This window comes from Pocillopora verrucosa, chromosome 5, assembly GCF_036669915.1.
Source record: "Pocillopora verrucosa isolate sample1 chromosome 5, ASM3666991v2, whole genome shotgun sequence".
Classification (NCBI taxonomy): domain Eukaryota; kingdom Metazoa; phylum Cnidaria; class Anthozoa; order Scleractinia; family Pocilloporidae; genus Pocillopora; species Pocillopora verrucosa.
Genome location: NC_089316.1, coordinates 26,447,626 through 26,472,592, shown reverse-complemented (window position 1 = coordinate 26,472,592; position 24,967 = coordinate 26,447,626). Strand labels below are relative to the sequence as shown.

General features: G+C 36.2%; 1 protein-coding gene and 1 pseudogene across 3 annotated transcripts; one reads left to right on the top strand and one right to left on the bottom strand.

Annotated features, from left to right (window-relative positions):
• Positions 1-84: 84 nt before the first annotated feature.
• Positions 85-17,790, top strand: LOC131776850 (uncharacterized). Of its 3 annotated transcripts, none has more exons than XM_066167089.1 (15): positions 85-350; positions 842-1,071; positions 1,672-1,798; positions 2,277-2,415; positions 2,778-3,629; positions 4,046-4,187; positions 4,733-7,204; positions 7,773-7,856; positions 9,919-10,025; positions 10,473-10,574; positions 11,599-11,723; positions 12,841-13,009; positions 13,427-13,533; positions 14,239-14,352; positions 15,065-17,790. In XM_066167089.1, the coding sequence occupies exons 7-15, from the start codon at positions 6,646-6,648 to the stop codon at positions 16,455-16,457; spliced, it is 2,760 nt and encodes a 919-aa protein (XP_066023186.1). In that variant the 5' UTR covers positions 85-350; positions 842-1,071; positions 1,672-1,798; positions 2,277-2,415; positions 2,778-3,629; positions 4,046-4,187; positions 4,733-6,645; the 3' UTR covers positions 16,458-17,790. The 3 variants fall into 3 exon arrangements, with proteins under 3 accessions (XP_066023186.1, XP_066023185.1, XP_066023184.1); XM_066167088.1 differs by having other exon boundaries at positions 2,778-3,652; XM_066167087.1 differs by having other exon boundaries at positions 2,778-4,187.
• Positions 17,791-18,047: 257 nt separating this feature from the next.
• Positions 18,048-22,227, bottom strand: LOC131772783 (NACHT, LRR and PYD domains-containing protein 3-like; annotated as a pseudogene).
• Between the last annotated feature and the right edge of the window lie 2,740 nt (positions 22,228-24,967).

The following is a 24,967-nucleotide window of genomic DNA, read 5'->3' as shown; positions in this document are numbered from 1 at the left end:
GTTGTGAGAAAGGTCAGCCTGGAGAAAGGTATTCTGTAACAAAGAATAACCAAGCAGCTGCTGGTACACTTTATGACACATACACGCCACTATAGCCGCATTCCACAAAATGGCGAGCAGTGCACCACCTTTTCGAATATTTCCCGTCGTTCATGAAATGAATTAAGCGAGAGGAATAAAAGAAGAGGCTGGTGCAATTTTCCTAGTTTCTGCCAAAGAAGATAAGACGTAGGGGATCAAAGAAGACATCTGATTTGAGTACTACGGTCACCACCTCGACTGGTCAAGATGATTTCGAAAATCCTTCTTATAAGGCGTTGCAACCTAGACCAATTTTAGATGCTTTGCTGGTAAGTCATAATTTTGCATCTATTAAAAATATTTTCGATTCTGTTTTTTTACAGTCATTTAAAGCTTAAGTTCTTACAGCATGTACTCTATAAATTATATTCGAGTGTTTCACATGTCAGGAAAAGATCAGGAAAAAAGTCATGGAATTTTATTTTGAGTCATGGGAAGTTGGCATGTTTGAAAAAAGTCGAGGAAAACTGATATCTGTAGCAACCAAGATATTTCTCATTTGACAGACTTTTTTTTCAGCTATATATAGGAAACTGTTTCGTTCATAAGTTGTGATGAATCACACACAATGACTGTGTTATTTTTTTTATTCCTCATTAGTTTCTTTTATATTGGGCTGAATCTTATATAATTAATACCTGCTGTTTTCCAACGAGGATTTTACGTGCATTTTGTAATTAAAAACAGATTTCCTATCATAGATAGGGAGCGTAAATTTCACAGCAGTTTAAATATTTACGGTGTTGTTATTTATTTTTAGGATGTTTCTGATGATGAAATCATAGCAGATGGTGAATTAAGTTCTGCTTTATCCACTGACCCATGCTCTCAGACAGACCTTGTGCCTGTTACCTCACAGACCTTGTGCCTGTTACCTCACAGTTTGCATACATGTGAGAGCTGTTGAACAGCAATGCTTTTCCCATCATTGGCAGCAAGATTTCTTTGTTCACTTTTCCGGATTTCAATACAGTTACAGAGAAATTGCTTGTAAGTGCCTGGGATATTTCTCATAAATATTAAGGATAACACCTAGGTAGAGGCACTTATTATTAATATTCCCAAATCTTGGCCAGCAAGCTGATCATTGTTTATAAGTTATTTTTGTAACACTGGTGTTGATCTTTTTTTGTACTGCTAGTACTGTAGTACAAAAAGAAATGACCACAATTTATGTACTACTAGTAAGTAGACCTTTCAACCTGAGTAAGACTCAAACCTGGGTAATATTAATACATCACTGTATACATGTAATATAAAATATCCTAATTACACACCTGTGGTTTTCATAATTATTTTTGATTTTGTTTAATATTTTATATAGAATGTTTAATGTTTATTTATATTTTGGGTTCTCTATACTGTAGTTTCTAGTGCATCTTGTACATGAACAAGGAGGTTAGACATTCTACGACTTGGCACAAATTGTTTGTGGTTTGTACCCTTGGGGCGCATCAAAAATGTCTGTTTTTTTATTGTTTAGCACAGTAGCTATGTAGATAACTCATAACTAGATATAATGTGGTACTTATGGTTATGCCAAACAAAATCAATCATTTACCTTACATATTTTTTATCCTCTACCATCAGGAAGCCGAATATGTGATTGTTGAAAGAGAACCCAAGAATAACATTTGGATCTATCATTGCAAATGTGTTGAAGGCACAAGGCAAACAGATTATTTGCAGTCACTGTCATCAACAGTCACAGGAGATAGTAAGTACAAGCATATAAACTGATATAAATAATTTATAAAAATGCTCCAATAAAATTGTTCATCCAAGTCACAGTTTAAATGTAGACAACAACTGTATCTCATGTGCACATTCATTAAGTGCCATTCATTTCTGTTTATACATTAGGAGGCAACTGCAGTTCCCATCCTCTTTCTTACAGCTTCTCTTTTTTATTGTTGCCAATTATTTCTCCAGCCTCCTTTAAGCACCCTCGTGTACTAGTCAAATATTTTTTCTATTGAATTCTAACAACCTGAGTTGTGAAATGAAAGGCTCCAACTACTACTAACAGGATTATATGCTGTCTTCATTTAGCTATTTTGTTTTGAATCTGACCCCTGTGTCTTTGACTGTGTCCCAGGCCCCTGTGCCATAATTTTCTTCTTTGCATTTCAGTATTAAATTGAGTAATAAATTATATCTAATAATAAGTATTGTTTATTAAATGTTTCTCACAGGTTTAACTGCAGCTAGTTCTGTTTATGGGAATTGCATCCATATTGAAGCCACTGAATAGTTGATAGAAAGCTTTGACAGGGAAAACAACATCACCCTTCACTTGCCAGAGACACATATTCTCATGATCACACTTACCAAGTAAGATGATGAATTTTTTGCTTTAGAAGGTTAAAATTTTGGAATTATTACTAACATTAATCTTGCTATCTTCAACATTTTTCTGGTTATTTTTTACTCATCCTAATGATTTTGGTATAAGTTAAATAATGTTAGAGCATAATTTGTGTATTTAAACAGCTAGGCCCCCTTCAGAGTACAGCTATTTATGAATCTTAGTTTAGTATATTCTTGGAGAAATGACAAGTGCATTGTTTGCTGTAAGTAGCTGTAAACATCATATTTTTCCATTTGTATCTGTTATTTAAGTAAAGACTATCTGAAATGATTGAAGCATTTCCACAATCTACTTACTTTTTGTTCTTGCTGTTTTTCTGTCTCAGGAGGAACATCATGACTTATTGCCTGTGAATAATTTTACCATTTTTATCCGTGGAAATAATAAACAGCATGGAGTAGTTGGCCTCCAGGATGCACTTATCACTTGCTTTATCTGTGATCACCAGTGTCACAACTGTGAGGATGTAACAGAAGTAGCAGAATCTGAGGAAACAATGGAACACAAAATGCCTGATTTTCTGGGCGATTTTTTTGCAGAGAGAAATTTTCAAGAGTCTACTGAATCAGTTGCAGCAGCCACCATTTGTAAAGAGGGGAAAATAAGATCAGTATCTTGTAAAAAAAATACCATTCCATCTATCAACAACACAGAAAAACGTATTCTATAATATATTTTAGCTTACAGTATTTTAGATTGTAAATAGTTGTGAGGACCACAAGTTTATTAGCCTTTGGCTATTAAGTGCCACCCTCTTTAAATAAAGGCTTTACTTACTTACTTACTAATTCTCCTCTCTGGAAGATGTTCTTTGTGGCAAAATGTCAACTACTGATTTGGTGCTGCTTACTCCCAACTTATCTCCCTCCTGCCCAAAGTGTTCATCACAGTGCATTAGTTAGACTACACAAGCTTTGTGCTTTTTGAAAAAGCAGACATGGTAATGTGAAGGTAAGAAACTCCTTGCATTAATTCCTTATCTCTTGAAGTGTTCAAGTAGTGTTCACTGTCATGAATGGGATAGAAATGGCTGAAAAATGAAAACCATACAAGCAAGGTTGTCCAGTTGATTGGATGATAGCTGTCAACAGCCTGGTGTGAGGGATCCATTAGGATGAAAACCCTCAGCTGACAGCAAGCCAAATGAATACAGGTGGACTGCTAAAACCAACACAAGGTTTTTGTATAACTCAAGCACAGGTATTTGTCAATCATGGATGGCAGCCAGAAATAAAACATTTTCTCCTCTTTGTTGCATAATTATTACCAACTTTTCATTGGTAATCCTATGTTTTAAATGCTAAAAAAAAAGCTTTTAAATTTGGAGGTGAAGTTAACAATGCATCAAAAAATAACAACATTCACCTTCCAGTTGTTGTCCATGGACCAAACTACTTGTCTGTGCTTAAGCTCCCTATTTACAATAATAATATAACTTACATTTATATATTATCCAAGCATAAATGTTCTGAATACAAAATGAAAAGGTTCATGCCTGTGGCTACTAACATGTCATGTATGAGTAATTTTATGTCATCTTATCATAAAATTTTTGTAATAAGCAAATAATGATTTCTGTATGTTTCATTTCAGTATTATATTATACTTGTGTTGAGGAAATCTGTGATGGAAAAGTGGAGTTTGATGGCTCAGAGCTCACTTTGTTAAACATGGGTTCCTACATTGTTTCTTATGAGGTGTTGAGGGATTTCATGTTTCATTTTCTTAAGGGGAGGTACATGTAACTTATTCTGTATCATAAATGAATTCTCTGTTGCAGTTTAAAAGTTGAAGTCTTACAGGCCTTCACACTTATTGCACATTACTTTGATGTTGTGTTGAGAATGGCATTATGAAAATTACATTATGTTGAATTTTTTTCAAGTAATCACATACCACCCAAAAGTTTACAATGAATTTGAAAATGACATTATTGTGACATCTGAATATCAAGTAATGTACTTAGTTCAATAAATTTAAATTTTTCTGGAACACACTCGGCAGATGCACTTACAAAAACAATTATTATTTACAACAATTATACTAAACAATCTAAGACTCATTTGTCTGCACATGATGGTTTACAATGAAAATCAGGTACCAGAAAAAAACAAATAATCAAAAAATTATTAGCTGAAGGTTCTGATTTGTTGTATCTCTGAAGTTTTTCCTGTGACATTAACTGAAAATCATTGTATCAAGAACAATGTAAAATTGTACATGTATGTCATCCAATTGTCTTTCAAAAAGCAATATTGAAATTATGTTCTCTTTTTTTAGGTGCATTCTATTTACATACTACAGTGTCTGGCAAGAGATCATGGCTGATGCAGATGTATTGGACTTCAAGAGATTGCTGCCATACCACCAATGGCATTTTGCTTGGTACAGTTTCCTGGACCTTCTTGACATAAACTATGAAGAGGGTTTTTGTTGTGCCATCTGTGGCAAAGATAACAGTTTGGACACTGTCATTTGTGATACTACAGCACTATCTTTCAGACAAGAGCCTTCTACTTCACTGAAGTCTAGTTATTCATCACTGAGTCCATCCACTGAACCACGAGAAACACAAAGATAAGTTTCTATTCTTCTGAATTTTTTTTCATATTTTATGCATCATTTATCCTATTATTTTGGTTCCCAGTATGATTCAAGGAGTTCTATTTTAGAGTGTGAGCATGATATAATATATTAATCTAGCTGTTGATGTGGAGACTATGACTTGATTCAGTTTGATTACTGATTAATATAATAATTTTAAATATTTTTAATCCTTCACCTTGGGCTGGCACCTTGTCGTGGTGGTGAAGCTTGTGTATCTCATTGACCCTGCAAAGACCTTGTAATAAGGTCTTCTTTTTCTGGATCAGTTGAGGGGTTGAGACCAGACTAAGACCAGCTCCAGTTCCTCCTACATTCCACTGGGATAGACTTTTAATGTGTCTAAATATCACCTGTTTTTATTTGCCTTATTTGAAGAGATCTGCATTTAGGCTAATTATTTAATAGTTTATGACATCAATAGGCATCGTGACAGGGTTTACCTTGCTGAAAAATATGGGTAATTGTGAAGAAGAGCTCCCCAAAAAACCTGTCGGCCGACTGTCGGTCAACTGTCGGCCGACAGGTTACCGACAGTCTACCGACAGCTAACCAACAGGTTACCGACAGGTTAGGAAAAAAGAAAAATTGTGTTAAAAACGAACAGTTAACGTGACATAACAATCCGTAATGGTGATGTATGACTCGACAGACTTCACCTACTTACCGATCGACGGCAAAGTTGAAAGTATGTAAAGAAACGTTTCTTCCAAAATGTTGTTATCAGATGCGTATAGGATATATCACTTGCGTAATTTACAACACACCAGACAATCTAAGAATCGCATTGGAAATTTAATCGAAAAACTCGGCCAAAAAACCATAAGCTACGTATCAATACAAACACTTTCGTTCAAATCGCCCAACAATGCAACGCTGCCTCTTATGGTATGTATCAATAATGTTTACCTTGTGCATCGTCCTCTATCTTGCAGGTTTGGGATGAATTGCTATTTCCAATTTCAAGTTTAATAAATGATACAACTGTGAATCTTTTTACTCGTTATGTTAAGTAATAAATTACTATACGCAACAATTCGATAATTAGACTTGGATGCGTGATGCGATAATTGATTTAGGCGCGCACCGCTAAAATCATGATTCTACGAGTGAAGTATCTTGTATATTTCACCACTCACAAAACGGCTCCTTTAGGAGCCACCAAATCTTGAAAGTCAATTGTCAACGTATTACACATGTTGGATGTTGTATCAAGCGAAAACCGAGAGAAAACATTAAGGTTTGTGTTAACGTTTCACGGACAAGCTACCGACAAGCTACCGACAGGTTACCGACACGTTACCAACAGTCGGCCGACTGTCGGTCCACTGTCGGCCGACAGGTAGCCTATATTTCGGGCAAAACCTGTCGGCCGTCTGTCGGCCAACTGTCGGCCGACAAACGGCCGACAGTCGGCCGACTGTCAGCCGACAGACGACCAACTGTCGGCCGACTGTCGGCCGACAGTTGACCGACAGTCGGCCGACAGGTTTTTTGGGGAGCTCTTCTTCACAATTACCAAAATATGTCAGATAGATGGTGGATCAAGTAGGCCGTGATGTTAGGAAAGTTACATTACAGACACAGTAATGACCTCTTTACACCTGGAGTTGCAGTGTTGTGCACCTGTCTCAGGTAGTTTTTTTTCCTGGTGCATTTCATTCTATGGATGTGATGTCTCTTTTCCAACACCTATTGCTGGATTTTTCAATGCACAAGGAAAAGCTTCCCTGGTGTGTGCACTTCTCCCCCAATTGGACTCCTTGGAAGCATTTTACCACAGACTCATTGGCAATGAACCAGTCAAGCAGTGTCCTGAACACATGCTTCTACTCCAGCAAACTTTTCCACTCCTGTTTGACATAGTTAGCATTGTGGAGGGAGATCAGCTTCCTGAGACCCTGACTGCATTAATTATTGACTTGTTGGAAAAAGTAAAGTCTCTGTTTGGCAGAAATGGATCAATATCAGATGCTGTGCAACTGGATGTACACCGCATAAATGATATAGAATACTATCCTTGCCTGCCTGTGGTAAGAAGTCATGGTGACTATTGCCTGGATGACACAACTCCAAACATCTGCACAAAGGGGAGTACTCGACACCCATCCTTACTTCCTGGAGTTTTCTTAGTGCACTGTAAACATGGTACAATAATGTCATGAATTTGTATTAATATTTGTATTAATTTCTATGACGAACAACATTGCTTCTGATATAAAAAATGTAAATTTCAGTTCACTCTGACCCCCAACTAGCTATTGTTACCCTTTGTATATTCCAGATTATCCTGACAAGCTCTGGGTTTACGCTCTGCCTGTGGTTTTAGTTATCAGGTTTAGGTTTTTCTCAACAAGTGTCATTTTCTTGAAAGACCAAAACTGTTTGTAATGCTTAGTTTCAAACGAATAACATCTGCAGCTGTCAAGTCAAAGAATTGCACAAATTAACTGACTTACCTGTTTTGTTTTGTTTTGTTTTGTTTGCTGTTTACTGACTTAATCGAAATTTTTCTCACAATTTATTGGCTAAATGGCATAATGACTTGTATAAATAAAGGTTGTTGATTTCTATTGACTAGTGATGTACCCCAGTTACACCCTCTCTTCAGCCTTCATTACATGTTCTTTCACAACATGCTTTCAGGCACTCAATGTACACGGTGTTGCTGTGATTATGTGTAAATTTATATCCTCTCTTTTGATTTCCATTTTAGGTGTAACTCATAGATTTCCTGCAATGCTCTGTAACAAATCTCCTAACATCCCATTTACAGTGTTTCAAATGCGTTTCTCACAAGGTAAGCTCAATTTAATGTGCTTGTGTATGTTGTGGCCTTTGATTGGATGCTGTTGTGCATGAAGAAAATTTCTTTTTATTACCTGGGCCCAGTTTAAAGGATGAATAACGCTATCCACTGGAAAATCACCATCCAGTGGATAGTGTTGTATGTTATCACAACACTTATAGGTAAATAGTGATTCATTTTGTGGATAGCATTGTGTTGCACTGCGGTTTGTCTTTTTCCTGTTGAATGATAATAAGGCGTTCTCCTTTTTGACAAGATGTTATGTAACCCTTTAACTCAGATTAAATTTGTTATTCTCCTTACTGTCAACCATACAATTCTTATCATGTCAATTCAGAGAATTTAGTATTGAATCAACTAATTATCCCCAAATTGATATTTTGCTCAATTCTCATCACTTATCTGGTTGATATTGTATTGATATTGTAAGGAGAAATTCTGTCTTGGTCACTCATGGGAGTTAAAGGGTTATGGAGGTTCAGTGTAAAAGGAAATGACAGGATGGGGGCTGGAAGAATAAAATAACATTTCAATATTCCAAAAAGAAAAAATTTCCAAATTTGAATGTGTCTGTTCTATCTTTCAAATAATGTTCACCAACCAAGTATCAAGCACGAAAACAAAATCAAAAAGTGAAATCTAATACAATTAAAATAGATGAACTGTGTTTTCAAGGGGTTTAAAAACAAAGACACAATTGTAATGCTGTAATCAATGCTATCTCCACTGCGGTTGGTTTAAACTTCACCAATAACTTTTTTTTTTTGATCAGGCAAACCCCTTGAGGAGGCTATAACACTGTTTTAAAAACAGCTCAACAGAATTGCCCATTACTCCTGCAAAAACAACCTCAAGTCTTAAAAGCCATCCAGAAGTACTGGTTATTAAAGAATATGCATTTTCCCTTAATGTTTTGTAAAATGTTCCTCTTTATTGGAGCAATTAGTGCTACAAAAGAAAACATAGTTAAACATGTCTATTTCATCAGGAAATGGCTGATCATTATACAGTTGAACCTGTATTAAGCTGCACCATATTAAACAGTTACCCTGTAATAAAGCAGTCACTTCTCAGTTTTTCTCTCCTTTATTACAGTAATTTTCACCTCTAGTTTTTCTCTCCTTTATTACTGTAATTTTCACCTCTATTAAGTGGTCATGGTCATCCTTGATTGAGTCCCAGCTTCCTGTTTTTATTGTTCTCTACTTGCATGTGTTGAACAATCACTTAAGCAGAACCTCTCAAATAAAACTAGGAATAGTACTTTGAGTGCAAAGGTGCTCAACATATTGCAAATTATCTAATTCTGTTGGGACAAATATCATGCACAAACATTACACAAGTCAATCAAAATTTGATTGAAGGGTTAAGGGGGCTATACAGAAATCTTTCTGTTGTCGTCAGTTATCATTACTTGACCATTTGATATTGTTATAAAGTCATGAGGAAAAGTGTCTTAACCCTTTGAACTTTCCACTCTCAAGATCTCATTAATAATTCTCCTTACTGTCTGCAGTACAATTCTTATGATGTGAGTTTGGAGAATTTGGTTTTGCATCAACTAATAATCTGCTAATTTGTATTTTTCTTTATTCTTATCACTTGTCTGTTTTATATTGTAAGGAGAAAGTCTCTTGGTCTTTAAAGGTTAAACTGTAAGAGTGACCAGCATCTAATTTCTCCTTACAGTAATACTGCTCAATCATCCAATAAGATCATGAGAATAAAGGAAATGATCACCAATCTGAGAAGCTTTGATTGTTAAACAAATTCTCCTTGTCAACACCTTAGGAAATGTATAGAGAGTTGTATGGAGAATATACTTACTGATGTAATGGTGTGAAGGGTGAACAATCTCTCTTTGTGGTCAACAGTTAAGATGCTATGATTTTCTTAGAGCAAGAGCATCTAAAGTATTCCCGAGCAATAATTTTTGATAATTGCAGGGTTTCTTTCATCTACGGCCTAATGATAAATTTAATTGTTAACTTGATAAGGGAAAGTTGGTTTTCTTTATTCTTATCATTTTTTAAACGTTATTTATTATTGCCAGTCAACAGTGACGTGTGTAGGCTGTGTTTCCAAGGACCTGATGAAGAAATTTTTGGAAAATTCTTAAAGGATATAAATACTGGTTTTTCAGTTCACCAGTATTGTATGGTAAGGAATGATTCCTTTACAAATTTAAAATTTTTTTGCATGTAGTTCAGCCCTTTTTTTCCTTTTAATCTCCTTAACCCCTAAGAGTGACCAGAATCTAAGTTCTCCTTACATTATCATCCCTGAATCACTCATCAAGGTCATGAGAATAAAAGAAATGATCACCAACTAAGGAAGCTCTTGATCATTAAACAAAATCTCCCTGTTAGCACCTAAGGAAATGTATAGAGAACAGTTTGGAGAATATGCATACTTATTAATGTCAGTGTGTAATGGTTTAAAAGGCAGTTGTGCCTCAGTAACACTTAGGATGTTGGGAACATGAGAATAGTTTGTAAATCACTCACCTCCAGCCAGTATTGAACAAACTTTTCTAGGCATGTGCTATCACACTTGTAAACTGATAGAAAGCCCTGTCTATTGCAAAGTGAATTGTTTCCTGTGCAGTTTCTTTCCTCAGGACTGACTCAGAGAGGAAAAGATGATGAAGAATTTGATGGATTTTTAATCAAGGACATAAAGAAGGAAATATCAAGGGCAAAGAGACTGGTTAGTGACTTAGATGAAATTTTAAATATGCCTTTAAGCCTGGATCTCACTTATGACAGAGTTGGGGTTGGATTGGTTATCAGAACCACGCAAGCATACGATCTAGAGAAAATCAAACCAATAGAATCAGAAAAAAATATAGATGTTGCTTACGGTACAACTTTGTTGCCCAAAATGTAGTGAAAACTGGATTGTTGGAGTGGGGAGTAGAAGACTGTTTTCAGCAGGATGGAAAACTGGAATTTCAATTGAATGTCATTTTCACTTCTGCTTGTAACTCCCATGATGTAGTTTTCCCTGAATCATAGGAGTCAGAGACAAGTGAAATTGGAAGAAAATGATATGATGTAGTAAAAATTGAAAATCGCAATTGTAAGGGGAGTTATAAACTGAACAGAATTAAAATCAGAAGAGGTAGGGCAGTTTCATTTTCTTCTGATTTGGCTTAACCCTTTCACTCCCAAGATCTAATTAGTAGTTCTCCAAAATCCAAAATGCTAAAAACAGTCCTGGTCACTTATTTGTCAGATACAGACACTCAAGTCTCCATCTTAGGCCACTAAACTTTCTTGTCAATAGCCTTGATGTTCAATAGAAGATACAGAATAACACACATCTAATGATTAATTTTTTTAGTTTCTCTCGTAATGCAGTTGTTTGACCCTTTAACTCCCAAGAGTGATCAAGATAGAATTTCTCCTTACAATATCAATAAAATATCAAGAAGAGAAGTAATGAGAATAACAAAAAACATCAATTAGGGGATTATTGGTTGATTCAAAACCAATTTTTTCAAATTCAAATGATAAGAATTGTAAGGAGTGAATTTATGAATTTTCGAATGTTTAAGTGAAAGGGGTCTGTCACTGGTGCAGCTGAAGTATTTGATATGAGCCTGTACCTGTGAGATTGACCACTGACCAGAAGAGCCTGCTGAGCTGCTTGTGATGAATTATCTTATATTTTCCAAGAACTATATTAATTGTCTTTATGGTATTGCTTAGTTTGGCTCATTTCTTTGCAGAGATGCAGTTTCTGCAGGAAGCTGGGTGCCTCTATTGGCTGTTGTGAGGGAGGATGCCGTGAAACTTTCCACTATAAATGTGGAAAAGAGAACGGAGCTCTGTTTCAGTTTTTTGATACCTTCAAGTGAGTTTATTTTCAGTTGTAATAACATTCTCTTGCTTTGCACTTGGGCCATAAATCCAAGCGGAAAATACTCGGTCCATGACTTACAATACAGAATTTTAATTGGGTTAGTAAAAGGTTTTTAACCCTTAAACTCCTAGAAGTGATTAACAAGTAACTTCTCTCTACAATATCCTTTTACTATCCACCAAACAGGTAATGAGAATACTCAAATGTATCAGGTTGAAGTTGTTCTCTTGATCTAACACCAAATTCGTGTAACTTATTCACATGGAAATAGAGGAGAGTGGAGAGAATTAACAATCAGATCTTGGGAGTTAAAGGGTTAAACATGTAATTGTTGCTTGTGATTTCAGTAAAATAGCTTAACTTTTTGAAAGAAACTCTGCATCAGAAAGGCCAAAATTCGATGAACACTGTCAGTGGCATTTAATGGATAAGTTAATGATATTAATAATGACTGTCTTTAAAGGTCGCCTCATCCATAGGAGATTTTGAGGCTAGTCCTGTCTGAAAAATCTAGGACTTGAAAAAAAAAAGTGAAAAACAACTTAAGACTTTTAAGAATAACTACACCAAGGTTAATCCTTTTAACTCCCAAGATCAAATTATTAATTCTCCCCTCAAGCTGCTACACATTTCCTTGTAAATTAGTAATGAGAACATGGTGTTAGATCAAGATGACAACTTCTACCTGATAAGTTTGAATATTCTCATTACCTGTTTGCTGGATAATGTAAGGATATTATTGGGAGAAGTTTCATGTTGATCACTTCTGAGAGTTAAAAGGTTAATAAAACAGAGCTACCAAAAAACTGCAAAGTCTCAGTTTCCTGACTTAAATTACACTAGAATTCTTAAGATAGCATTTTTGAGATGGCAAATAGTTTCACCGGTCCTGATTATTAATGGAATCTTGTTCCATTCAGTAAATAACATATTAAATGAGTGTGACTGGCCCTTACTGCCACAAGATCTAACACGATTTGTTTGATAACAGTGGACTAAGGAGCCAGAACTGAAAAGATAATTTTGATGATTGTTGTGATTGTTGATTACTAAATGTAGCATCAATAATAATATTTACCATATTTTGTCCCTTTGTGTTACACCACAGTTCTTTTTGTCGGCATCATCGCCCAACCCAGGATGTGGCATTAAAAAGAAACCAAACCTGTCCAATCTGTTTGTGTGAAATAGAACAGAAGAATAAGTCACCTGTTTATGATATTCCCCTTGTTACACCTTGCTGTAGAAGGACATGGTTTCACAACAAATGTCTTCAGGTACAGAAAAATCATTTTTTTCCAATTTTTTTTTCCAATTTATAATTTTCACAACTTATTGCCAAACTCCACATTTTTGTCAATTTTTTGTTGTTTTTTTTTTTTGCATATCATTGATTGACAAGGCCACCAAACAATAACTCTGATTTTCAAATGATCCTGGCAGAATTACTCATTAAAAAAAAATCTATCTGTATATGAATAACTGTAACTTGCTACAGAAGCTAGATGCCATGAAAGTTCAGATTGTCACCAAGGAAAAAACACAATCATATAAGTATTTAACCATTTTACCACCCTGGGATACATCTGCAACTTAAAACCTTTAAATTCAAATGGAGTAATAATATGCTAAGACTCCTTTTCTGGGAAACGTTTTGTTCAATTTATGATCATACTTATATAGGTTTCCTGTAGAAACATGCAAAGTCAAGTGGGTTGTATTACTTCCGCTGCCCAGTTTGCAATAATTTGGAAGAATTTCAAGAAGAAATGAAGCAAATGGGAATTTTCATACCTGATCAGTAAGTTTTAGTTAACCTGTTTATCAACCCTTTCACTCCCAAGATCTCATTAGTAATTCTCCAAAAAGACTGTCAAACAATTCATATGATTTTAGTGCTGAGAATTTGTGATTGGATCAACTAATAATCTCCTAATTGACATTTCTCTTTATTCTCATCACTTGTCTGCTTGATATTGTATGGATGGTGTGAGGAGAAATTCTGTCCTGGTCACTCATGGGAGTTAAAGGGTTATCTCTCATGGGTGACTGAGACAGAATGTTGGTTTATAACATCAATACAATATCAAGCAGACAAGAGATGAGAATAAAGAAAAATATTAATTTAAGGATCCTTAGTTGATCTAATACCAAATTCTTCAAGACAACACAACAGAATTGTATGACATACACTAAAGAGAATTACTACTGAGATCTTGGTAGTGGAAGGGTTGAAATGATCTCAGATTAATTTCATGTCAGAGAAGTGAATGTTCACATAATATATTAAAGGACAGAATGGATTATTTTATGTAAAAGATTCCAAATGCATAGAATACGAGTAATTCCTCCTTTTTGATGATGTTGGGGAAAAAATGGTGATTGTGTGCTACAGGGATCTTTGGTTATAGTCTACCAAATTCATTTATTGTGAGCATTAGTCCCTGAAAATCTGCTATTAGTGTTGGAAAACTGACAAAGGATATTTTTGTAAAATTCTTTACAGGGATGCTAGTTGGGAAACAGAAGATGCCTTTGTTGACCTTCTTTTTCAGTACAGTCGCTGTGATGCAAAGAACTGTGTCTGTCCCAATGGCAGAGAGTATAAGGAAACATCTGGGTATAAAACACTAAAATTCTCTTGTTTTTAGTGGTGTATTATACATTGAAAATTCTACTTTGATTTAAAACTTTCATTGAAAATAGTACAGTCAAGAGCCATTGGATTAGTCTATTAGCAATCAATGACAGTACCTAAGCAACTGCACACTTACCTCCCATAACCTATCTATAGCCCTAAATAGTTATCAGTTGACTGTTATTGGGGTAGGGGAGGGGTAGGTGGCCAGTTGCTCAGATACCAACATTGATCCATGTAAAGCTAAAGCAGTGGATTTTTGGGGAACCTTTTGTATTTTACATTATATCAGTATTCCAAGCTCAAGGTATTTCAAATGTACCATTTGGCACCTAAAAAAAACAGAAAACAACCTTCAGAGATGAAATTTAGTCAACAGAGGAAAAAAAAAATGATGGAACTATGGGAACACTTTGTGTAATATTGTATGGTTGAAAAATGGCTGAGCACACTACAAACCTTTGAAGTAAGCAATGTGGTTGTTTGATGTTAAAGGTTCATCAGTTTACTTCAACTTAAGATCAGTAACATGCAGTGTTAGAGCCTGCTTCTTTTCCACAAAACACAGGTCACCAATTGGGCAACTTTCACTATAAATTTAGTTGCCAAAATTGTTTTAAACTTGTGGTTGCCATGGAAATGTTTTTTGCTTGGAGGGCTCAATACATCTACAGTATTGCTGCTCTAATTTCAGAAAATGGCGCCTGCGTTTGTGTGACACCTGTGGCCAAACTGGCACCCATCTGAAGTGTCAACGCTGGAAGAAATCCCCCGGAGAATGGCATTGTCATGTATGTGGACATAGTGAGCATCAATTGAGTACGTGGCAAAGACAAATAGGGGATCATTCCATGAACTATTTAAGCCATGACAATGATGATGATGCATGGGAATCACCAACAGAAGACTGTGAAGTCAATGTGTGTTCAGTGTCAGATGATGAACCTCCTCTTGCTGAGATCAGAAATGAGTTAAACTGCAGAAGAGAGACACCTTTACCTGAAGATACTGTTGTGAAGAAGCCTAACATGGGATCATCTCCTATGAGGAAACGTCTCAGAATTTCCCTTCAAAGATCAGATGATGAAGACGAAACAATTGAACAAAAAGGAGAACGTACACTAGAACTTCAAGAAACTTCTGACTTTAGTGGCCTTCACCTTGGTGACAGTTCATCATCGATGACATCTAGTGTTCTTCTTACTCTCTCTGGTCTTATCACAGGGTCAGCGAGGGAAAATCTTCAAAATGAATTTGAACTAATTGGTAAAGAATCTATAGAATCTGATTGTTCATCAGATGCAAGTGTTGAGTTTGTTAAGGCAGTGAAAACAGATAAGGAACATTTTGACAGTGAAGCTAATGTCGACAGATCAGCACCAGTTCTCCCTAACACAAGATCTGCACAATGTGGTAAGGTGCCGAGAAGAGCATGTTTCCGAGAAGTAAAACAGGATTTGTCCTCAACAACATCAAAAGCAGTTATGGATTTTGTGGAATCAGAATCTTGCATCATTTCTGTGAGGACTGAAGGAAGAGAGTCCACATCAGTTGTGAATTTTTCAGTTGCAGAGAACAAGGAGGATAGTGATGAAGATTCCTGTTGCATCACTAAAGTAGTGAGAAAGTTGTGTCCTTTTGGAAATGACAAATGTGGGCTGAAATGTGACCTTGATTGCTGTAATTCTGTAGTGCACCACATTTATCAGTCTCCATCACCATCAGCCATGTCAATGGGTTCATATGTGCACAAAGACTTACAAAGTAAGACATTTGATAGTTCCAGTACTTGTGGTAGTACAAGTCATGTCAAAAGGAACAAAGGCAAACCTGTGGATAAAAACAAACTCTTTGATACAACAACCACAGAGGCAGTTGAGGAAGACAGGGCTAGTTTTATCTCTGTCGGCACCAATACCTTGCCTTTCAAACCATGTGTGAAGAAAGATTCTCTTCACAAGGTAGCCCCAGATGCTGCAACTACTCAAAGGAAAAGAATTAAATTGAGCACCAAGAAGTCTAGCAAGCGTCTGAAAAGATTTGCTGCTGTCCAGGATGAAAAAGTAGCTTTGAGTCACAAATGCTAACACAGACATCTAAAACAATTTACTAGTAGTAATTTTATTGTATAGTCAGAGGAGTTTGTGTGGTAATGGTGGCACATTTGAGAATGAAGTCCCTGTTGCATATTTTCCTTTTTAACCCTTAACTCCCATGAGTGACTAAGACAGAATTTCTCCTAACAATATCAATAGAATATCAAGCAGACTTGTGATGAGAATAAAGGAAAATATCAATTAGGGGATTATTAGGTGATCCTATTCCAAATTCTCTGAACTAACATCATAAGATTTCTACCACAGACAGTGAGGAGAATGACTTGTTAGATCTCACGAGTAAATGGGTTTACATTTTCACACCTAGAAGTGACTAATTTTTAAGCAGAAAGGGGACTAGAAGAAAGACAAATATCAACTCTGGGGTATTGCTTGATTTAAAACCAAATTCTCAGAGCTAAAATCAGCTCAGATGTAGGACAGATAGTAGGGAGAATTGATAATTGAGATCTTCAGAGAGATATGGTGAACAGTTGATTTGATCGGATGATAGGACAAACACAAGGTTCCTGGGTCTTCAAACAAATTGGATCCTTGTGAGAAGTCGGAGGTCCAAATCACTCGCCAAGTTCAATAGGAGGAACATTGCTCTGGGTAGAATTAAACACACCTTACACCCTAACATCAGTATGCATATTCTCCTTACTGTTCTCTATACATTTCTTAAGGTGCTAACAAGGAGAATTTGTTTAACAATTGAAGCTTCTTTGGTTGGTGATCATTTTCTTTATTCTCTTCATCTTAATGGATGATTTTGCAGTATTACTGTAAGGAGAAATTAGATGCTAGTCACTCTCACAGTTTAACCTTTAAAGACCAAGACAGAAATTCTCCTTACAATAGAGAATTTGTTTAACAATTGAAGCTTCTTTGGATGGTGATCATTTTCTTAATTCTCATGATCTTGATGGATGATTCACCAGTATTACTCTAAGGAGAAATTAGATGCTGGTCACTCTTTTGGTTTTAAAGCATCAATGGGAACTGTTGTAGGGACTTGTCTCTCTGGGAGTGCCAATTTAAACTGGGACTATTTTTCCCCTTGGATTATAGAAGAAATTTTAACTTACCAAGTACTGTAAAACAACTGTCTATGGAGTTATGTGTTTACTCCTCAACTAAAACTTCTCTTTTTCACTCTGTGTAGAATTTTCAATCAATAGTGGGGCCACTTTTATAGGGAGTTGCCATATGTGTCGTGATTTATGTTCACAGTTGTTGTACTTCATTTTACTCTGAAATATTTTTATTGGTTTTTATGTAAAATTAAAGAAGCAATGATCATACAAACAATTGTGCATTTGTTGGTAAGGCAATGGGTAATACTTAATTTCATAAGGCCAGCCAATCAACCCCTTCCCCCCCCTCCCCCCCCAGAAATTTTAAACCCTACAACTTCTCCTTATGACATCCAGGCATTATCCAGAAAACAGGAAATGAGAATACTCAAACTTATCAGGTAGAATTTGTTATCTTGATCTAACACCAAATTCTCATAACTTCTTTACAAGGATATGTGTCTAACAATTGAGGCCAAATGTATCTCAACACAAAGTTGAATTTGGTTTACAAAATTTATTATGAAAAAAATAAATATGTACATAAATTACATTAATATTTACAACAAATGCAGAAACCTCCCTGAGTCAAATTGTTTAAATGTTATGTAAATCTTACACCAAAAACCTACAAAAAGGCCTTGCTTAGGGCCTGTCTGAAAGCAATGTGATCTGATTTATAATGTGGTTTCATATCTTTTTTTGATATTTTGCCAGAAAAGCGAAACTATTTGAACCGGTTTGCTTTAATCAAAAAAAAATCTAATCCGCTTAAAATCTCACACAAAACTCTCAAGCGATCAAAACATACAGAAGCTTGAAGAGAATTTAGGATCGAAACTAACCAATCATGAAATGAAAAAGCTTCCTGAGAGGTCCGAGGTTTGATTGTTTTCTCTGCGGGAAGCTTTGTGTTTTTTACTTCAATGTTATTGGTTTGTTTTAAAAAAAAAAAAAAATTGACATCCTTTGTTCTCAATAAACATGTTCATTGGTTCATTTTTCTTCATTTCGATCCGGTTCAAATAATCTCGCTGCTCTGAGCGCTTCACAGAGTAAGTTTGCTTTCATTCAAGATTTGAGTTGTTGGGCTGTAATTATCACTGAGCTGGTTACCTCACAGTTATTTTGAATAGTAAGTGGTTCTAATAATTTCTTTTTAGTTTTTAATTGGAATTGCTGAGGCCTAAAAAATTATATCACACTCAGACTGACTATTGCTTAGTAAATTACATGCCTTTTGCCTACCTGCTTCTGTGATGTTATTTGAGAAGAGGTTTAACGTGCGTAGCTGACAGTTGTTGTCGTTGTTGATGGCTTCAGCCAAGTGCTGTGCTCCAATGTCTGAGATTTTATTGAATGAGAGGAATAACGTGCGTAGCTGACAGTTGTTGTTGTTGATGGCTTCAGCTAAATACTTTGCTGCTTCATCTGTCAATTGACTATCTATTCCATTTGAGGTTTAACCAGCTCAGTTGAGATCCCCTACATTTTAACAATTTACAAATCTCCAAACAACCTAATGGACCAATGTTATTGTCACTCAAATCTACATGTGAAATTGGTTGAACATTAATTAAATTTACTAACGAAGAGCAATCAACAGCTGTGAGGTGACAATAATTAAAATTTACAAAATTAAAGTTAATTTGTTGAAGTTTTCTCTGTGCTTCTGACTTCATTCTACTATTTTCGTTTAAACATTTCATTAATGTCACTGCTAAATATTGTTCGTCTGCAGTCGGCCAGCAGGTCACTTTCGTTTTCTCTTCATTCTCTGTCCACTGTACGTTGTAGTATGCGTTTTCTTTTTCTTCGGTTTTCACAGGGAGAAGGTCTGTGATAATTTCGCTTGGTAGGTTTTTTTTATTCTCCATTAATCCTGCTACAAACTGAAAAACCAGTTGCCATTTGCCTTCCTTAATGTTCATTTGAACGAAGGTTTTTAATTCTGTTTCACTCATGTTAGTTAGGTGCTTCGCAGCGAAAAACTCCTGCATTGTGAGATGAATAAAACAGAACTGTCCTTCGCTACTAAACGAGTCAACTTCACGGTCGGGTAAGCGGTGAAATAGAGCGCTGTCCTCCATTCCGCGTACTTCGTTTGCTCCAAAGATCAGCCTTCCTTCTTTAATTCCTTCAAATGCCAATTTTTCTAGTTTCTCCAATTTTTTTTCTTCTTCGCGGGGCAATTCATCTGATTCAAAGTCTTCGTCAGTGAAATGTTCATTGCGAAATTCTTCGTTGTGTCTCAAGTAGAAAATTTTCACGGCTCTCTTGTATATGCCTGTTAAACTTGTTGGTAGGTCGAGACCTCTAGAAGCATGGAACTTCACCATTTTAAAGAGACTTGAGCAAATGATGAAGCAACTCGCAGGAATGTAACATAGAGATAAGATATTGACGTTGCTGGTGATGTGCCGCCTTACCGTGTCGCCTGCTTCCTTGTCTTCTTCAGCAAATCTGGTTACGTATTCTTCGACTTGTTCGGATGAGAAGCCAAGGATTTCGAACATTTTGTCAAAAGGAATACTTTTGATGCATGAAAGAGCTGTAGGTCTTGTAGTAGTTAGAACGGCTGCTCCATTAAGAAGTTTTCCAGTCGTTAGTTTGGCATAAAGCGCGGAGAGGGGCATCTTCTCGTCTACTTTGTTTCTGAATTGAGGTTCATTATCTTTTTTGCTGATTTCTGATTTAAATTTAAATTCATCAATTCCATCAAAAATAAGGAGAACTTTCTGCGGGTTTTCTAGGATGTAATTCCAGACTTGCTCATCCAGCTCATCCCTGGATGAGTATGTGGAGCGGGTAAGTAGCTCTCTAAGACTAAGTTCGGTTGCAGCGTTGAATAATCTGAACTTGACGAAAAAAGCAGCATCAAAGTGGATTTTGTCATCGGGTGTCTTTTGGAATACTTTGTTAGATGCCCAGTCTCTGAGAATTTTTGTACAACAAAGAGTCTTTCCGATTCCAGGACGACCGACGATCAAAATGTTTTTGTTTTCGTGATTTAGAATGTCCTCTGGCCCTCTCAGTGTTTCGTTTTTCTCACCCGACCTGGCGTAGATTTGCAAGTTCTTCCGTCTGTCTTCAGTGAAGTCATATTCAGCCATGTTAGGTACAACAACAAGGTTTGTGTAAATCTGATCCAGAGTCAAATGTTTAGGTGGGTGTCCTTTGCCAGGAGGACCTGGAAAAAGCGACCGGAGTTGTGGAGGTTGATAAGTGTCGTCCATGATCATTTTCTTTGTATTCCGGATAAATTCCTGAAGCGGTGATTTTACGAGTGGTTCAAGTTGTGTTCTTTCTTCTTGCTGCTTAGATTCTTCGGGAGGATTTAGGTGAGATGCTTGAAACTTTGAGTTTTGCATGAAATCCCCTTCTTTGCATGCCCTAAAAAAAATGTAGCCAATTTCAATCAGAATGCCAACGACAAAAATTAAATTCACTACAAGGACAGCGTCCATCCAGGAGGTTTTCTTTACCGCTCGTCGATTATAACAGTCGTGTGAAGTAGAGTGTTGGGCGTTGTCAGATGAATTCCCCGGCTGAGTGGTTCCATCGGTGGTTAAATAACAGTGAAACTTTGAAGAAAACTTCAAAGGATAAAGCAACTGAGTTTGTAGGATGATGAAAACAACTCCTAAAACAAGTCTTGTGGATAGTTGACAGCAGTAGGCGATAAAAAGCTTCTTTCCCGTTGATAATGCGCTCTCTTGATCGTGCGACTGTCTCTCTGGATCACCGTTGCGAATGCTTCGCGACAGTCGATTGACTGTAGGTCTTACCATTCGGGAGTAGATAACACATACAAATATAATAAGGACAAAATTCATGATTACGAAGCCATAGACAGGCAGAGCGAATTTGTTGTATTGCTCCTGGTATTTCCCGTAACATTCTCCCTGCACGAGGTCGATGTTTTGACTTTTCGCTGCGCCACAGCGGAAATCAAACCTGGGTTCGCCGTTTTCCATGTCGGCGAATATAGCAAGGAAGATGACACCAATCAGGATCCAGAAAACCACGGCCACATATTGAATTTTGCCGAAAGTTTTTGGCGCCAAATGATCTAATAGTTTATCCACAGGCATTTCTAGTTTTTCTGTGACTTTCGTTTGAAGACTGATTTCTCCGAATTAATGAATTGCTATTTTGATCATATTATATTTAATGAGATACAGAACTTTCGTTTGATTGGCTCTTTGAAAACTTTCAATTGTCAAAAGGGCGATGGCTTATGCAAGGTTTACTTGTTTACATAAGAAACAGATATCAGACCACTAAATTAAGACGGATACAGATATGTGTTATTTCAGAAGATGCGCTTGACCTCCATTCATCCATTCGCCCCCATGTGCTCTTTTTCACTCTCTTACACTGTGAACTTCAATTAATTTTCAGCGCGGTTTTTTTGCAGCTTAAAGACTGCGAAATTCTAAGCTACCAAGTATCGCCATCTTTTTTTTGTGGTATTTACTTCAAAAGAGTTTTTGTATTTCTTACTTAGAAGCTTAAACACCTGGGTGTGATGCAGGTCAGAGACTTCTTTCTTTAACGCCAGTGGGAGACGTGATGAAAGAAAAAATTAGTCTGTTGACTCTCTAAGATTAGATAACGTAATGATGAGGCAAGAATTTCCGCCTCAAGCTAAACTTTAAATCGTCAAATTTTCGCTTTAAAACGAGTCTGCAAAACTAGTTCACACTGGCTATCACCTGCTTAGATTGGTAACAATAGAAACTAAAACTCTAAAAAATTATTTTTGCCGTCTTATTTCGTTGTAGCTCTTCACTTCGCGTTGCCAAAAATTCCATGGCATGTGAAGAGCACGCGGCGCCAAATTCCTTTGGCTTGACGTCATCAGTTGTTCAAGAGGTTAGGAGGGCACTGTAATTAACTGATAGATTTGGCGCCAGATTGATTCTTGGCGGGAGGATTAAAGAGCTTCAGGACAAATATCGTGACAATAGCGAAGAGTGCTAATGACGTCATGAAATTTCAGTTCCCCTTCGTGACTCAGACAAACAACGTTCGATTCTTGTTGCGTGTGATAAATAATAAGTAAACGAATGGAGGGCATTTCGCTTCAATTTTTTTGCGGTTTAGATGGCTAAACAATGTTGTTAGAAAACTAAACCAAACAATTTCACGAGACTTTCGAAATGAACAACAAAGCACTTGATCATAATGCTTCCAATCAACTGAATCAACCTCTGACTGCGTTAGCCAAAACAAAAACTTTCATGTGGATCCAAAGCAAGGTCAGTAGACAAATTAAACACGTCCACTTATGGAAGGTAGACAAGGCTGTCACAATTCGGAAACTCATCACAACAGCTCAAAGCGAAATAACTTCGGAATTTGAATTTATACAAAAGAGGTGCACAACAAAAACAAACGACTGCGTTGCATCAAGGTTGGAAATTAGCCTTTAGGTACATTCTAATTATAAACGAAAGATGAAATCAGAATAGTAAAGAACTAACAAAATGACTTACTAATCATAAACTAATTAAATACTTCCTAACAGAAGGATCCATTTTCGTGAACGGGAGGTATTCTGTATGACAGATCACTCTGCTCATAACCACGAAAATAACCACCAGCTGCTGGTACACTTCATGACACATACACGTCCGTGTAGCCGCATTCCCCAAAATGGCGGATAACAGCACACCACCTTTTCCCGCCGTTCACGAAAATGAATTAAGCGAGAGGAATTAAAGAAGAGGCCGGTGAAATTTTTCCTTGTTAGTGCCAAAGAAGGTTAGACGTAGGGGATCATAGAAGACATCTGATTTGAGTACTACGGTCACCACCTCGACTGATCAAGATGATTTCGAAAATCCTTCTCATCAGGCGTTGCAACCTAGACCAATTTTAGATGCTTTGCTGGTAAGTCTTAATTTTTCATCTATTAAAAATATTTTCGATTCTGTTTTTTTACTGTCGAAGCCGAAATGGGCAAAAGTGTCTTCAGTGACAACAAGATTCATATCAATGAGTCGTTAACCACCTATAGGAAGAGATTGTTTGGGAAAATTAATACATTCAAACAACAGCGTAATCACAAATTTTTATGGACTGCCAACGGAAAGATCCTCCTAAGAGACTGAGACCTCACGCATTGTAAGCTTCTCTACCCAAAAGGAACTCGAAGATTATTTGGATGAGATTAATAACAGATGAGTATTTTTTTTTCCAACATCTGATTATTCATATTTATTTATATTTCTTCACTTTATAAATCTCCAATGAATGAATTACAATTAATTCCTTGCAGATTTTGCCATTTCTACAACCTCAATGATGGAGAGTTTAATATTGCAAATGGCTTAAGGTCAGTTCATTTCAATCAGTTAATAGATACTGACCTGTTCAATTTGATATCCAACCCTGATAAATCTGATGAAACTGATCCTGACTTAATGCTTACTATTCCCATGTCAAATTACTACTCCATTTCTCAGATAAATAATGCTATTGCCAAAGCTGGGCCAAAAGCCATTTCAATGTTTCACTGTAATATGAGAAGCTTACAAAAAAATTTAGCTTTGCTTGAAGATTTTCTTTATTCCCTTGATAAAAGACCAGAAATTCTTGCTATTACTGAAACCAGATTAAATGCAAACTCTGTTTGTAATGTGGATCTTTTAAATTATGAACTTTATCTTACTGATTCACCTACTTCAGCTGGTGGGTCAGCTATCTACATCATTAAGACTCTTAACCCTTTTTACTCCCAGATCAAATTTGTAATTCTCTTAAATATCAACCATACAATTCCTATAATGTTAGTTCAGAGCAGTAAGTATTGAATCAACTTATTATCTCCAAATTGATATCTTTCTTTATTCTTATCACTTATCTGGTTGACATTGTATTGATATTGTAAGGAGAAATTCTGTCTTGGTCCCTCATGGGAGTTTAAGGGTTAAATCTACATGTACCCAGACTTGATATAAAATTTAATATGCAACTAGTCAAATTGTGCTGGGTTGAAATTGATCCATGTAATGGCAAGGCACCTATATTAATTGGATCCATTTATAAACACCCTGGTGCTAATATAGAAGAATTTATTAAACATCTTGATGATCTAATTATAAAATTACAGAATAGATACCAACTATACATTCTGGGAGACATGAATATAGATTTTTTAAAATATAACCATCATACACAAACTGAAGAGTACCTAGATATGCTACACTCTAACAACATCTCACCAATAATAACTAAGCCTAGCAGAATTACTAATTATACAGCAACTTTGATAGATCATATATATACCAACAACACTAACCAAATGATATCTGGAATTGCTACAATAGATATCTGGGATCATCTACCAACCTTTTGTATTGTTGATATACCAGTACAAAAACAAAAATTTAAGAGATATTGTAGAGACTACAG